The 14,336-nt window shown below is 46.4% G+C and overlaps 1 protein-coding gene across 5 annotated transcripts in view; it reads left to right on the forward strand.

Annotated features, from left to right (window-relative positions):
* Window positions 1-2,737: 2,737 nt before the first annotated feature.
* Window positions 2,738-14,336, forward strand: part of NTNG1 (netrin G1) — a 156,456-nt gene continuing 144,857 nt past the window's right edge. For all 5 annotated transcript variants that reach the window (XM_074906698.1, XM_074906700.1, XM_074906697.1 and 2 more), the window contains exons 1-2: window positions 2,738-2,899; window positions 8,902-9,605. In XM_074906698.1, coding sequence (XP_074762799.1) covers window positions 9,360-9,605 — 246 coding nt within the window. In that variant the 5' untranslated portion in view covers window positions 2,738-2,899; window positions 8,902-9,359. The remainder of the gene's footprint in view (window positions 2,900-8,901; window positions 9,606-14,336) is intronic.

The raw sequence follows: 14,336 nt of genomic DNA on the forward strand, positions 1-14,336 counted from the left end.
GATTCTAACAAGAACAAAAACAACACAGGCAAGTCTCCTCTAGCTGCTGAATTCCATCTGCTTTTCCATCCTTGCAACAGCCTCTGACAAAGAATTTAAAGCAGATCCCATTTTTCTGATAAGCTTAAAATTTGGCTGTGAAGTTTGGCCACATTCTCAGACTGGATATGATTTTTGGCCGTCATTTTTACCAGTACGACACATTTAATCTCAGACTTGGTGACACTGCACTCAAACCAGCTGCTCCAGCTTTGATACACAAGAGGCTACTATCATTAGCAGAAGAACTTAATGATGTTTGACATATCAAATGACTTGGTCCTGCCTTTAATCTTTGTGGCCAGCCAGTCCCACCAGCCAAGTGGCAGTCTCAGCAGACAGGCCAGACTTGGCATGGAGGACAGAAAACTTCCAACATGGCACCACAAGTGAGGTTTGGGGCACATTACTCAAGCAGCGCAAGGCGTGGAGCAGCTGCATATGGCACGCTCAGCTCTGCTCTCTACCAAGTACGCCACTGCCGCTGGCATTATCGTAGCGTGAAGAGCTGTGCTCTCCGCACATGGAAAGGAGGCTTCCTCTCCCGCTTCGCGTCTAAAGCAAGAGAGCCCCCCTCAAGCGCTCCCAAACCTCACAGCATCTGTAAACAGCCAACCCAGACCTGCCCACGGCCAGCCGAAGCCAGCGCGCCTGGAGTGCCTCTGAGGCGAAGGTGCCCAATAGCTCTCACAGGCAGCAGGCCTGGTCCACCCGCACGTGCTACTGCAGGGACTTGGCTCGGTGCATACAGTGTCCTGCACTTTGCTGTACAGCCCTCCATCTGTCTTGTAACTAGGGAAACAACGCATTTCTTCCAACTGCAGTGAAACTCTGCCCCTCTCCTTTACAAAAGGCCCTATGGAGCCTCGATGCCTGACACGCTTCCAGTTCAAGTGGAAAGAGAAAATGACTCATTTTCATCTTCCATTCTTTTATACCAGCTCAGGGACGATTTCCCTGCACCAGGAGGCTGCAAACAGAGCAGGAACTGATTTGCGGGCTGAAAAACCCTGAAGCTGAACTTTCCCACCCTTTTGATCATTCCTGGCTTTCCCACACAAACAGCTTTTCCAAGTGTGTGGTACCTGCACTAACACAGCCACCAAAGATGCCAGAGAAGGAATGGAAAGAGCAAAGTAACGCCACTGCCCACACAGGGAAATGAAAGCTGGGAGGAACTAGAAGGTGTCTTTTTTAATTTGCTGGTTGAGCTGGTCGTAAGGGTAAGAAGTAGAATGATGTTCTTAATGGCTCCTGCCACTTATTTACACAACCTACCAAATTCCATGGCCCAAGCAGAGAACAAGCCTATTACTCTACCAGAAATCCACTGCCTCATTTCATCTGGTTACGTCCCAGCATTGCAAAATGCCAAATCTTGTCAACCGAAGAGAATGGCACTGTTGCCTACATAAACACATTTAACACCTCTTAACATGCAAAACACGCAAAGAAACGATAAACACAGCCCCTGAGCGTTCACAATACGGCCAGTGTCCGACTGCCCAGAGCTGGCACCTGGAGTCCATCAAATTCAGTAACCGGGTACTTGCCAGGAGTAAACACAATTCCTACACGGGACTCACTACCCCTCATTAGTTTTAGGTACTGTTTTCTATCCTGGAGAAGTCTGAAGGGGAGAACTGCGTGTGCCTCTCATTGGAACAGCGGCGGCGGAGCGGGTGCAGGAGGGAACCGGGCAGGCAGAGCGGAACGTGGGGCCGGAGTTTTCGCATCTTTCTGGAGCCCAGGAGGACCGGTACGAGGCGGGCGGTCACGGCAGCGCCCCAACAGTACAAATACCGCTTTCCCTCTGCTTCGGCGGCACTTTGGTGCTGGGGGCAGAGGACGGGCCAGCGCTTCCGAGGCGCGTCCAGCCCCGCGGGGAGAGCCTCCGGCGAGGCGGGCGGGACGCTGCCCTGCCCCCGCGGCGGGGCGCTCCGCTCGGCTCGGCCCGGCCCGCCCGCGCTCCGGGCTCGGACAGCGGCGGCACTTACGGGGCTCTCCCGTGTGCGCGTTACCGGGCTGAAGCCGAAATAAAGGAGAAAACAAGGGGCGAATAAGGCTGCTCCAGCGGGAAGGGAGCAGCCGCGGCCCCGCCGGACCCGGCGCTGCCGGCCTGGGCGGCTCCCGTCCCCGCCGGGGCTGCCGGGGGGGTGGGCGGCGGGGCCCCCCCCGCGGGGCAGGCGGCGCCGGCGGTCGGCGCGGCGGGGGCGGCGGGGCGGGGAGCGCGGCGGCGGGGGGGCGGGCGCGGCGGCGGCGCTAGGGCCGCGCGCGGCGCGGGCCCAGAGGTGGGGTAGCTGCCGCCGCCCCACTCGCCGGCAGTCGCGAGGAGGTCGCTCCGAAGTGAGGAGGAGGCGCCGCCGCCGCCCGAAGTTTGGCCGCGCCGCCGGAGCCCGCCGCGCCGCAGCCCCGGCCAGGGGCGCGCCCCGCATGCCGCGGCCGCCCCGCGCGGGGACGCCCCTGCCCTGAGCGGCGGTGGCGGGCGGGGAGCCCCGGCGGGCAGCACCTGCGCGGCGCCCGCGGCGATGCTCTGCGCGCCCGCGCACCGCCCGCCGCCCCACCGAGCGCCCGAGGAGAGCGGCCGCCCGCCCGCCCAGCCGCTCGCCCGCCCCGCCGCCGCGCACCGCCCGCCGCCCGCGCGCCGCCAAACTTCGACGCCCACAAGTGCCTAGGGCCGGCGGCGGACCCCCCCCGCGCCCCGCCGAACCCCCCCGCGCCCCGCCGGCAACTTTCCCGGGAGGAAGCACCCCCCGCCCACCCCGCGGCCCCTCATGCCGCCGCCGAGGGAGCCCCAGCGCGTCCCGGCGCCGCGGCAGCTCCGCGCCGCCCCGCGGTGAGGCGAGGGCGAGCCTGAGCGGTGAGTACCGCCCGCCCTGGGGCGGCATGGGACAGGGGTGCGGCGCGGAGGGGGGCTGTGCTGCGCCGGTGTCTGTCTGTGTCGTGTTCCCCCCCCTCCGCGGAAGTCCGAGCCGCGGACCGAGGGCGGATAGGCGCGGGCCGCGCGCCCCCTGCCGCCGGCGCGGGGCAGTACCTGCGCGGCGCTGCCTCCTCCGCGGAGCTCGGGCCGGGCCCCGCCGGGCTTTGAAGGGGCGCGGCCGCGGCGCGCAGGCGGTGGGAGAGACCCGAGGGAGGGGCCCGGGCCCGCTCTCGCGCCGGCCCCCGCCCCTCGGCGCGGATTTTCCCGCGCGGGGGCGCGGCAGATGCGAGTCCCGTTCGCCAGAGGGCGGGGGCGGCGCAGGGAGCGGCCCCGCTGGCCGCCGAGGCGCGGACGGGCCGCGGCTGCTCCGGCTGGAGACGGCTCCCTCCCTCCCTCCCTCCCTCCCTCGCATCGGAAACCGCAGGCGGCTGCTCTCGCCGTTCGCACGCGCAAAACCCCTAAAGAAACCGCACATGGCAGTGAGCAGCGCGGAGCGGCTAAACCCGATAAAACAGATGCTTTCCTACTCTCAAAGTTGGTGCGTGTGTATTTTTGGCCTCTGCTGAATAGACTTTTATTGTTCTGCAATCAACTTTTCGATATTCCGGATCCGATGTGCTAGGAGCCAGCCTTACTTCTGCGGAGATGTTAGCAGAGACAGTGAGTGAAACAAACGGTGGAGATGCTTTTGAGGAGGGAATAAATCACTGTCTTGCCTAAGGACAATGCGGTTGAGGATGAGAAGCTGTGGCCTGGGCAGCCAGTCGAAGGGAAGAAAACCACAATAGAACCTTGCCCGGCTTGTTTTCTGGTGTGTGTGGGGTTTGGTTTGGTTTGATTTTTTATTTGGAAAAAAAAAAAAAATAAACGCTGATTTCTGGCATATTTTTGGAGTTTTAGAGGATGTTTACCAGAAAGTTTCCAGCAGTTAGTGGCAATCTTCTCATGGAGTCGTGGACTTTGCCATCAACCCTCAGCCCTTTGACAATGATAAGAAGTGGCACCAACTTTCTAACTACGTATGTAAAATCTGGCAATAGCACAGACTAAATTCAGGGTCCAGAAGGCTTTCGTTTTCATTCAGTTTTGAGGTGTCATCTGCTCACACCATGACTTTAAAGCTCGGTAGCCCTATACCCTGGGGACGCTGCCTGAGGAGCATATATTATTGTGGGTGAAAAATAATGACCAAAAAAACTGTAGCCGCCCCAAATGCTACCTTAAATTCTGAGAGGAAAAACTAGCAGAAAAGATTGATGCTAGATACAGAGATATTTAAGGCAATAAGGCACAATTATATTCTATAGGAGAAACTTAAAGCAGCTACATACAAAGCCTCTAAAATTTAAATAGCTGAAGTGCTTTTACTCCATATGCTGTCAGCTGATGATACCCGGCAAGTAATGGCAGAGGTAGTGTGAGGTGTCACTCAGCAAAGAATGATGTGGGAAAACCAGAAATATTTTAAGTATAGTGCTGAATCCCAGTTTTTTGGTGGCAGAACGCTGTATTTTATTTTCTTCAGCCAATAGGTATTGACATTTTAAATTCCTCCTGAGGAAAGAAAATCTTTTTGTGCTAAATAGTTTACTAAGCTGAATAAAAATAAAACCTAAACTTTGTTTGGAGCAGCATTTGAATCCAAAGGCACCACAGCAATTGTTTGGAACATACTGTATTTCATCCAAGTACGATGGAAAGTTAAATCGTTAAATACAGGGCCCCTTCTTTTTTGCATAGATGAATAATTTTGCATTTATAAAAGGGTTGGTTTCTTTTGGTTTGTATTTTTCTTTAAATGCTGGAGCTTTATACGTGCCAGGTTCTCAAGTTGTCTAGGTGTAGCAAGGCATAAACCATTTCGGTTTTTATTAAATGTTGTAACTTGCAGGTATGAGGATTAGTTCTGTATTGTAGTACGCATTGTTTCATACGTTCTAACCTGTCTTTAAATAATTAATACCTGGTGTGGACACAAAGGATCTTTTTACCTGGGTTTGATTAGATACATTCATCTGCTGAAGCTGTTAGGGATACAAATTTAAAACATGTTTCCTTTGGGGGAAAAAAAAAATAAAAATGTTCTGCTGATGCTGGTGTTGGGAGTTGACAGCCAGCACTCCTTGCCTTTCTTCATGATTTTAACTGGTTCTCCTCAGGCTGCTGTGCTTTATTAAAACTGGTCTTGGCTCTTGCTCTTACTTGTGCGTGGCAGGGCAGCAGTGTATGCTTTATCAAATGCACGGTCCATGCAAGAGGCAATCGCTTGTTATTTTATTACCTCCTTCATGTACCTGCTGTTTGCAGAAGAGAGAGTCCGGGTGCCCACCCATAGGCTGTGCACAGTGACTTCCCAGCAGGGAGCTTGTGCAGGGTGTCCGGCCGGTGTGCTTTGTGCGGGGGGAGTTATGCGGGGAAGGGGGTGGATTTTCATGGTGATGGAAGGAGGCAGAGGAGGAGTGTTTGCTAACAACCCCTGGTGAGATCTGAAGTTCTTTAGCGGCACCGATTCTGCCAAGATGCATTTTAGCTGGTCTGTGAAGGGGGTATCTGCTCAGGCTGCACAAGTAAAATGCTGTGTGAGGTGTGACTTACCCACCTGGAAAGGGATGCATGTGCTTAGAGCCACCTCCACAGCTGATTTTACTCTGGGGGTCAGCTGTGTGCCGTTCTTCTCTTATGGCTATAACATACTCCCTGTGGCCTGAACGTCCAGTGCTTGGCAGAAGGAGCAGTGCTCTGGGGGAAGGCAGGGGCCATAGAAGTGGCCTTCAGCACCGTTGCCGCCCAGTGTTTTCCGTGTTGGAGAGGCAATGGCACATGGCACATTCAAGGCCCAAAATGTCCCGTGGTTCATACCGCTCTTGCCCCACAAAGGAGATCTCTGGGATCGGCATGCTCTGGAGGCTTTGCATACATTAGCTAACATCCTTCCAGCAGTTTGCTGTTCCCGTTCCCTCAGTCTGTAAGGATACTGCTCCCTCTCTGCCACCCCCGTAGACTCCCAACACCCAGGGTGTACAACTGGCAAGGCACAATGGGGTGCGGGGGATTGAGGCACCACACATTAGTTATTCCTCATTTGTTTGATTGCTTTTTTTGTAAGGTCAAATGCACAGGCATTACTGGGACAAAAATAATACCTTTGTATTGTCTATAGCTAGAGGCTTAGCACTATGCAACTGGTAGAGCTGTAAACTTCAGAAACGTTATTCTAAATTTTTTTTACAGAATAATTCAAATAGATATGTCCTTAACGATAAAGCATGGAAATGTAGAATGCATATCGTGAGTGACTCTGCAGGAATAAATATAAGCAAAAGAAATCACATAGCTCCATCAGAAAAACCCCAGCAGTACTCAGCATATGATCCTTAATGTGCTTTGGTCAATATCTTTCTCTGTATCAATGGAAGCTCATTAAAAGAAGATATTGCAGATAAACTGAGCCATGCTGTATTAGTTCTTGCCAAAGCTTGACATTTTTAATACATTAATAATATGTCTGTAATGTAATGGAAAACTATTAATCAGAACTGGTTATATGCCAGAAATTTAAGCTATAATTGGCTGCTTCTTGTCAGGAATGTCTGTCGTACACTGCTACAGCTGCCTAATGCTCAGATGTCTTGCACTCCTCTGCACTTTTTCCTTGTCAGTGCACTAAATTCAATCGATGTTATAGTCTATAATTCTGTGTAACGACCATCATTATGACTCTGGCTTACTTTAATGAGAATTCGTTATGTGGGAAGTATTTTAGCACAGTGTGTTAAGGTAGTGGCTTGCTTCATATTATTTTAGTCCTATCCAGTCCTGTTTATTAGTGGATCTGAGTGTCAGCAGTTATAAAAGGTTATGGGTAACTGAAGAGCTAGCAAGGAAAATATCAAAGAAAACAAATCTATTTTTTCCTGAATATATAGGCTTGTAGTCTAAGGATAATTAAAGTCAGTAACTTATTTCTACACAGAAACATGATATTCACCTACTGTTTATTCCAGCTATGACCAAGCTTTCTCCAGTACAGATTATTTTTTGATTTCCCACTAATTTAAAATCATCTGGCTCCATTTTTAACAGAGTAGTTGTTTGCCTTTTGTATAATGACTGTTCTAAGCTCAGGGGTTTGGAGGTCGTTTTTTTCCCCCTTCAAAATATTAAAATACATTGTAAAGGACTAGAGGGAAAGAGTATGAGGTGTCTTTAGAATGACATGGGAAGTGTTCTCTGAATTACTGAATTCTAAGATAATAAGTAAACATTCCCACTGAAAACAAAAAATAATGTAAGGTCGCTACAAAAACAGTAGTACTACACAGCGTCCTTCTTAAAAAGATTTAATTTTAATTTGGTCTTAGATATTTCTGCTTTTGTGTCAAATTCTTGAACTAATTGAGAATTATTATTGCATGAAAATTCAGATATTCTCTGCATATTCTGATAAAATATGAGAGTTGTATGGTAACACTCGATAAAATGAATATAATGGAAAATTGCGTTTACGTCCATACGGCAATTATTGTAAATTACTTTGCTATGGAAACACAATTCAACCATCTGTTGGCATTTCATAGTGTCTGTAGTTTAGCTCAGTTTAAGATGAAGCATTATTTAAATATAGGGATGCCGTTTGCAAATAGCTTTGAAGTTTTGAAAAAGCGTATTACCAGGGTGACATGCTAAGGAGCTCACCAGGTCGCATACCACTTCCTGTGGTTTTGGGGTATAGGAGGGTTCATAACACTGATCATAATTTAAAACTGGGAACAAGCAAAGTGTGCTTCAGGAAGTGGTGACTTACGGTTGTTTCTTAAAATCTGTCTGATGAGTTTGCTTAGATTTTAGCATCCAGACAAAAAGAGTGCTGCAGCAGCTGGCTGAAATCCTCCTCCTGCAGAGAACCCGGTGCCCCAGCTCCCCGTCCTTGGCTGGCACAGGCTGACACCAGGCGCAGGTGGAGAGGAATGAGTTGGAGTTCCTAGCCCTGCTTTTCCTTGTCTGTGTTTAGGGTACCTCGTCTTTGCAGTTTCCCTCACACGTAATTTGTATTTTTACCTGTGTCTTTTAGAAAATGTGTATTTTATGTCATCGAAATAACATCCTAGGATTTTATACTTGTAATAATATGATTGAGGTGATACAAACTGAGGGAATTTCTAGTTGCCTTCTGAAGAGAGGAAAGGGGTGTATCTACTAGGAAATAAATGCTGAGTATACAGGTACCTTCACCCCCAAGCCCAGGTAACAGAGGCAGAAAGCATCCTTAGAGTAAGCTACAAGTGAACCACTATCTTTATCAGTGGTTTTACATCAGTCTGATCAGTAAATCACAGTCCAAATTGAAAAGCAAAAGTAACAAAGCTCTTCCAACATTAATGAGAAATCTCAAAGAAATGGAAGTGTGCTTACAGTATCTTTGTTACCTTTTTTGTTGTTGCTGTTTAGAAAATCAAGGAAGTGTAAGGCTTTTGGAGCTCGCTGTGGTCCTCTTGCCAAGTGGCTATCAGGTGCTGATAGCCCTGATACCCGTCTCTGTGTCACTTTTATTAAAGAGCCTTCCTGCTGCTGCCCCGAGGCACTGGGCTGCCTGCTCCCCTGCCTGCCTGCCTGCCTGCACCATCTGGGCAATGGCTGAGTTCAGTAGCTGTTAGGTTTCGCTAGGGTGAAAACACAGTTTTGGAAGCAGAAACCTGTAACTCACCTGGAACATTATAAATCTGTCTTTGTTAGAGAACAGTTAAATCCTTCATGTCAAAATACTTTTCACTGTGAATGATTTTGGTAGTTTGTTTATTCCAGCACAGCACCCACAGTAAAGGTTATCCATATTATACCAATTTGCTTTATATTGCATCAAACTTCCAAAATGTCAACATATCGTATATTTTGTAATGCATTGATTCTTGGACAATAACTCTAACTCTTATTGTTTCTAAAAGGGTGCTGGTGCCAGAAGAGAAGAATGATTGATGGGAAACAGACACAAGCCTGTAGACACTCATCCTTTTGCTTCGGATACTGATTCATCAGGGCGTCTGGGCTTCCCCTGTGAGCCCTGAACACAGAGGATCACTCAGGGTTATCGACAGTGTAGCTGAAGACCTGCAACTTCACAAATTATTTTCTGATATTGGACATCTTTTACAAGAAGCCCTGACAAGTTAAAAGACAAAGGACGAGTGCTGCATTGCTGTGAAAGTCTGTCATCGGGGTCTGGGTGGCTTCTACCAAAGTCTTCAACTTAGTGAAACAAGCACCCTGTCCTAATGCTTCATGTTTGACTTGGAACCTGTTTTATAAAACATATACATGTATATGTATGTATATTTATAATCTGTAGACTGCACATACACCGGTACTGAGCATCCTTACGAAGGTGACATAAAAGGATTTAGAAATGTATTTGTCAAGATTCCTGTCACTTCACGCCCTCTGGGTTACCGTATCCTCTGTGATGCAGCACTACCCTTCTGTGTGGGGACACTATGACGTGTGTAAGACTCAGATTTACACAGAAGAAGGAAAAGTATGGGATTACATGGCCTGCCAGCCAGAAGCCAGAGACATGATCAAATACGTAAAAGTGACTCTGGATCCCCCAGACATAACGTGTGGAGATCCTCCTGAGACTTTCTGTGCAATGGTAAGGCAAGCTTTTCATTTTGCATAATTAGTGGTTATATATTTGTGATAGATGGCTTCAAAATGGAAGCCTTAGAGCGCACATGTAATTGTCCAAGAAAATCTGCATCATATTCCAAATGTGAAAGGTCCTGCTGAACAAAATGCTGAGCAGCACATTAAGCTGGGCAATGAGATATTCTACTTACAGGGAACCTAACTTGACTTTGTCTGAATTAGGTGTCTCTCTATGTCAACTTCTAATGACTTAGAAGAAAGCAGCATAAAACTCCTAGTGCGCTAACCTGTAACTGGGGTGTTTGCCTGGATCACAAAAGACTCGAGTGAATTGGTTCCAGTACAATCACCTGAAAACATCACAGCATGGTATAATTCAGCATCATCTCCAAACACGAGACTGTTGTTAAAAACTCAAACTGCAGAAGCTCAAAAAGCGGTCATGGCAGCTGGGCTGGTGGAGTTTTTCATCAAGTCCATGCAGCATTGCTGGAGCAGCACTGCTGGAGCCTTGCTACCACACACAGCAGGGGCATACCAGCAGGTCCATACATGTGTGTATGGACAGTGCAGCAAGAAACACCTTCAGGTGGCGGCCAGCTCTACCAACTACTGACAGCTTTCTTCTTTGACTGGAATTGTAGGCATTCAAGCCAACTAAGAGACCAAAGTCAAGTTCCTTAATTTAGATACTCCTAAAATTAGAGACTAGTTTTAGAAATGTTGGGCTTGGTAAACAATTGTACAGATATGAGAAACCAGGCAGACACTATATATATCAACCTTCTACAGTTGTGCTGCTCCCAAGTGTTTGATAGATCGTGCTGTAAGAGGTCATTAGAGTTAAAAGAAATCTTCAACTTCACCTCACAAACATGGAGAATTCTTTTTTTTTGCCACTGAATATTTCTGTTAAATATTCAGTGGAAAATACACTATTTCTTGACTAGAAAATGTGAGTTTGAGATGCAAAACATATGTACTTATATCTATTAATAAAGCACTGGAAACATACCACATTACCTACATAATTTAGATTTGAAAAAGCAATGAGTTCTGGTAAATGAGGTTATTATAACTGAGAAGAGGATACAAAATATTTATTTGCCTGTGTACGAATCATCATTGCTGTGTGACAGCATCCCCACGGAAAGGAAATTTGCCTTTAAATGCCTTACCGTATTATTTTCAACCACTACTGTTCTATAAGGAGTTCAGGTCCAACCACACATACATTTAGGGCATTATTTGCACACATGCAGCTGCTTCCCACGTACATTATGGGAATAGCCACGTGACAAATTGCGGAGCTACGTGAATAAATTACATTCACTGTGAACCTTTGACTGCACCACTTGCTCTCTGCCCACTAATCCGTCTCTGCTGACAAGGCTTTGACACTCTAAACCTCCAAGCAGTTTCAAGCAGCCACTGTTTAAAAACAAATAAAAGTAACATGCCCTGCATAATATGGTCTTTTTCTTTTTTCTTCATCTTGAAATGTATTTTCTCCCTCAGAATAATAATAGCTGTGATTTAGCCCTCAATCAGTGACGATTAGTAACTCATCATGTAGTGAATAAGAGAAGTTATTCTTCTAATGAAAAGAAACTGTCCAGCCAAACTTGTTTCTTCCTTTTAGTGTAGATAAACATTGTAGCAGTTCCCATCTTAAATATTTTTTTACATTTCTGAAAGCCTTGGTTATCAGTCCATTCTCTAGTTAGAATAATGATTTTGAACAAAAAAACAAACAAGGAAAAAAGACATTTGAATTAAATCTAAGTATTAAAAATAGTGCCAGAACTCCCCCTGAAAATGTTTGACCTAGCAAGGTCCTTGATGCTGTGATGGGGATGAAAGTTTGCTTGGGAATGACCTGAGGTTATAGCTGTAGCTCTCCTGCTGCTTCAGCCCTTGAGATGCAGAAGGTCACCAGAAGAATCCTGACACAAGAAGTAGAGAAAGAGGAAGAACGGAGAAGATGGAGAGCGCACGCAACGAGGGTGTATATTTAGTGATGTGAGTGTAGAGTGACTGACTCCTACATGATAGATGTTGTATTTGCTTTCAGTATAGATGTATATTGTACATATACACTTTATTCAGATATGCACTGGTAATGGCTTGGCTTACTTGAAACATAGGGAAATGAGAGAAATATTTGATGTTCCTGAGGTACTGCACAGCAGCAGAGCACTCTCATCCCTAAAAATGCTTCATGTCTATCTGTATTGTAGCTACATGTAGAAATTACACATTTCCTTCAAAATGAGGTTTTACATTGTAGGGCTGAGCCTTTGGCATTTCCCAATGAAGAGTTCTTTTATTTTTGTGTTGATTTTTAGTTTTAGAAAAAGAATTAAGAAGGTATCATTGGCATACTTGAAGAAGGTGAGCGGTGGAAAAGAGTACATTCCTGTTAGGCATGTTCTTGCACTAAAAAATTCTGTATCTGAAATGACAGAGATCCGAAGGTTTCTTGTCAGCGTGGTGAAATGCCTAACTAACTTATACAAATGCTTGTTTTTATTGTTGTCAGTATTGGATATTTCTGTGCTAAACCCATGTACCAGTGTTTTGTTATTGAAATCAGGTTAAAGCTGCCTTAGAGGAGATCAGGGTCCTTTCAGATATCCTAACAATAAGCAAGGGTACCAAACAGCCACAGGAAGAGGAGGAGGTTGAAGCAACCTCACGTTTTGTTTCCATATCAGTTCCCCAGTTGGGCTTAGTAATTTTCTGTTCACCACAGACTATACAGACTAAGGTACTAACTTTTGAGTCTGTATTAGCTATCAGTGTAGTATAGATTATATTCCTGAAATACAACCAGACAGAGAGGCTCACCCCAAGTTTTGCTAGGGGCTTATGGTAAAATCTAAGGCAGTTTGTGAGAGGGAGATGATAATAGTCTGCAATAATACACAATGTAATCATCCATTGCAATGCACACAAGCACACAGAAGAGATGGGCAGTTAATGGTAAAATTTGCTTCCTACTAATTTCTGCATATTCCCCATGGAATGAAATGTTTTTAGAGTCTATTATGAATTTTTACTCGGTGAGCTTGTTGAGTTGACAGACCGAATAACGAGGTTTTTGCACATGCAGATTTGTTGCAAAATGCAAGACTTGCTAGTTGGTAAGTAAACCCAGCATGTGGCAGCTCACAACTTCTAAGTACCTTTGGGTCGTCCCTCCCAGGACAGCATCTGTAGGTATTATGGGGAACATACAGCAGGAAAACTATCCCACAATTGCTTTTATGCAATCTATTCTGAGAATAACATTATAGTTTCTGGTGACATTCAGTATTGACAACTCATGAGATTATTCTGAAACCTCAAACCTCTGGAGTCCTATGATTATGTGAGATTCTCAGTTTTCATTTAAAGCATCATCTTTATTTTCTTAGTCCTTCTGGTTGCAGAGAAATGTTTGAAAATGAGGCTGAGAAGCTCAAAAAGTGGAAGCCAAATAAATAGTCCTCAAAATCATTATTTGTTTAAAATCTCATCATTTTTGAAGTTGCTCAGGATTTTTAGGGCTTGGGAAAGGATTTTGCTTGAGAGGAGAGATGCATGAAAGAAACATATAAACGAATGGTTTAGAGCAGTGAATGATTACAGTTTCTGGCCATGGAGTTGCTTGTGTCTGTAAGGAGGATGTGATAGCAGCCTTCCCCAACAGGCAGTACTCCTCCTGCCTGGGTGATAACCAGCCCCTTGCAGAAGGGGTGGATGGGTCACCTCAGGCTCTCTGTACATTTTGAAGAAATTTCTAGTTGCTTAGAGCAAGACATGCATGCTAGCAGGCAATGCACATTTGCTTTCTGTGGCATTCCTTCGAGGAAATTTGGCTGCCCTTTGTCAGTCACAGAGTTGGACTGGATGGTCATAGCATTTGAGCCAGCATGACCATTCCTGTGGGTCTGTAATTCATGAACTTTGAGCATTTGGCATCGGTAAGAGTATCTGGCACCATACACTTATGCTTAGTTGGCCTGGGAGGAGAAAGAAGGGGAAGGAGAGACTAGAAGAGAAAGAAGCTACTTAAAATTTTCAGAACTGCAGGATTCACTTTGCAGAGATACTTGTAAGCAAATTTTTAAGTACCTGGGAGTGCTAGTTCTTGTGGCCTGCAGCATTTCAGTTTACAAAACAAATCTGCTTTAAATCCCCAGGGAGTAACTAACAATTGGTGAAATCTTCTACCTCCCTCTTCGTAAGCGCTTGTTACAATTTCACAAAACTCTGCCCAGTAAATCATTAACAGAGAAACAAACCTGACTTTTCATGAACTATACCATCTTTTGCCCTACAAGAATAGTGCATAGGTGGCTTCTGACTATTTCTGAAACGTTTGCCGGCTGTGCCCCTGCTGTAAGCATCGGGAGCCCGCATGATGCTGTTCACGGCTTGGCGGTCCTGTTGCCCCAGAGTCGCACCTCCCTCACATGGGCTGGCCCCAGCCTTCAGCATGGGGTTTGCATTCAAACCTTAGCCAGGATTAGTGTATTAATTAATCATGAATTTAACCAGGAGACTCCTAGTGGCTATTGCTGTAATTTTCAAACGGGAGACGAATTTATGTTACCAGCCTGTCTTTGTGGCTGAAATGGCAATGTAAAAATGCACTTTTCTGCTTATGTTTAGAACCTAGCTATCATAACACAATCCACATCCCAGTGGCTAAAAGATGATGAAATTATCGGCAATTATTGTTGCCTGC

Source organism: Athene noctua, chromosome 5 (genome assembly GCF_965140245.1).
Source record: "Athene noctua chromosome 5, bAthNoc1.hap1.1, whole genome shotgun sequence".
NCBI classification, from domain to species: Eukaryota; Metazoa; Chordata; class Aves; order Strigiformes; family Strigidae; genus Athene; species Athene noctua.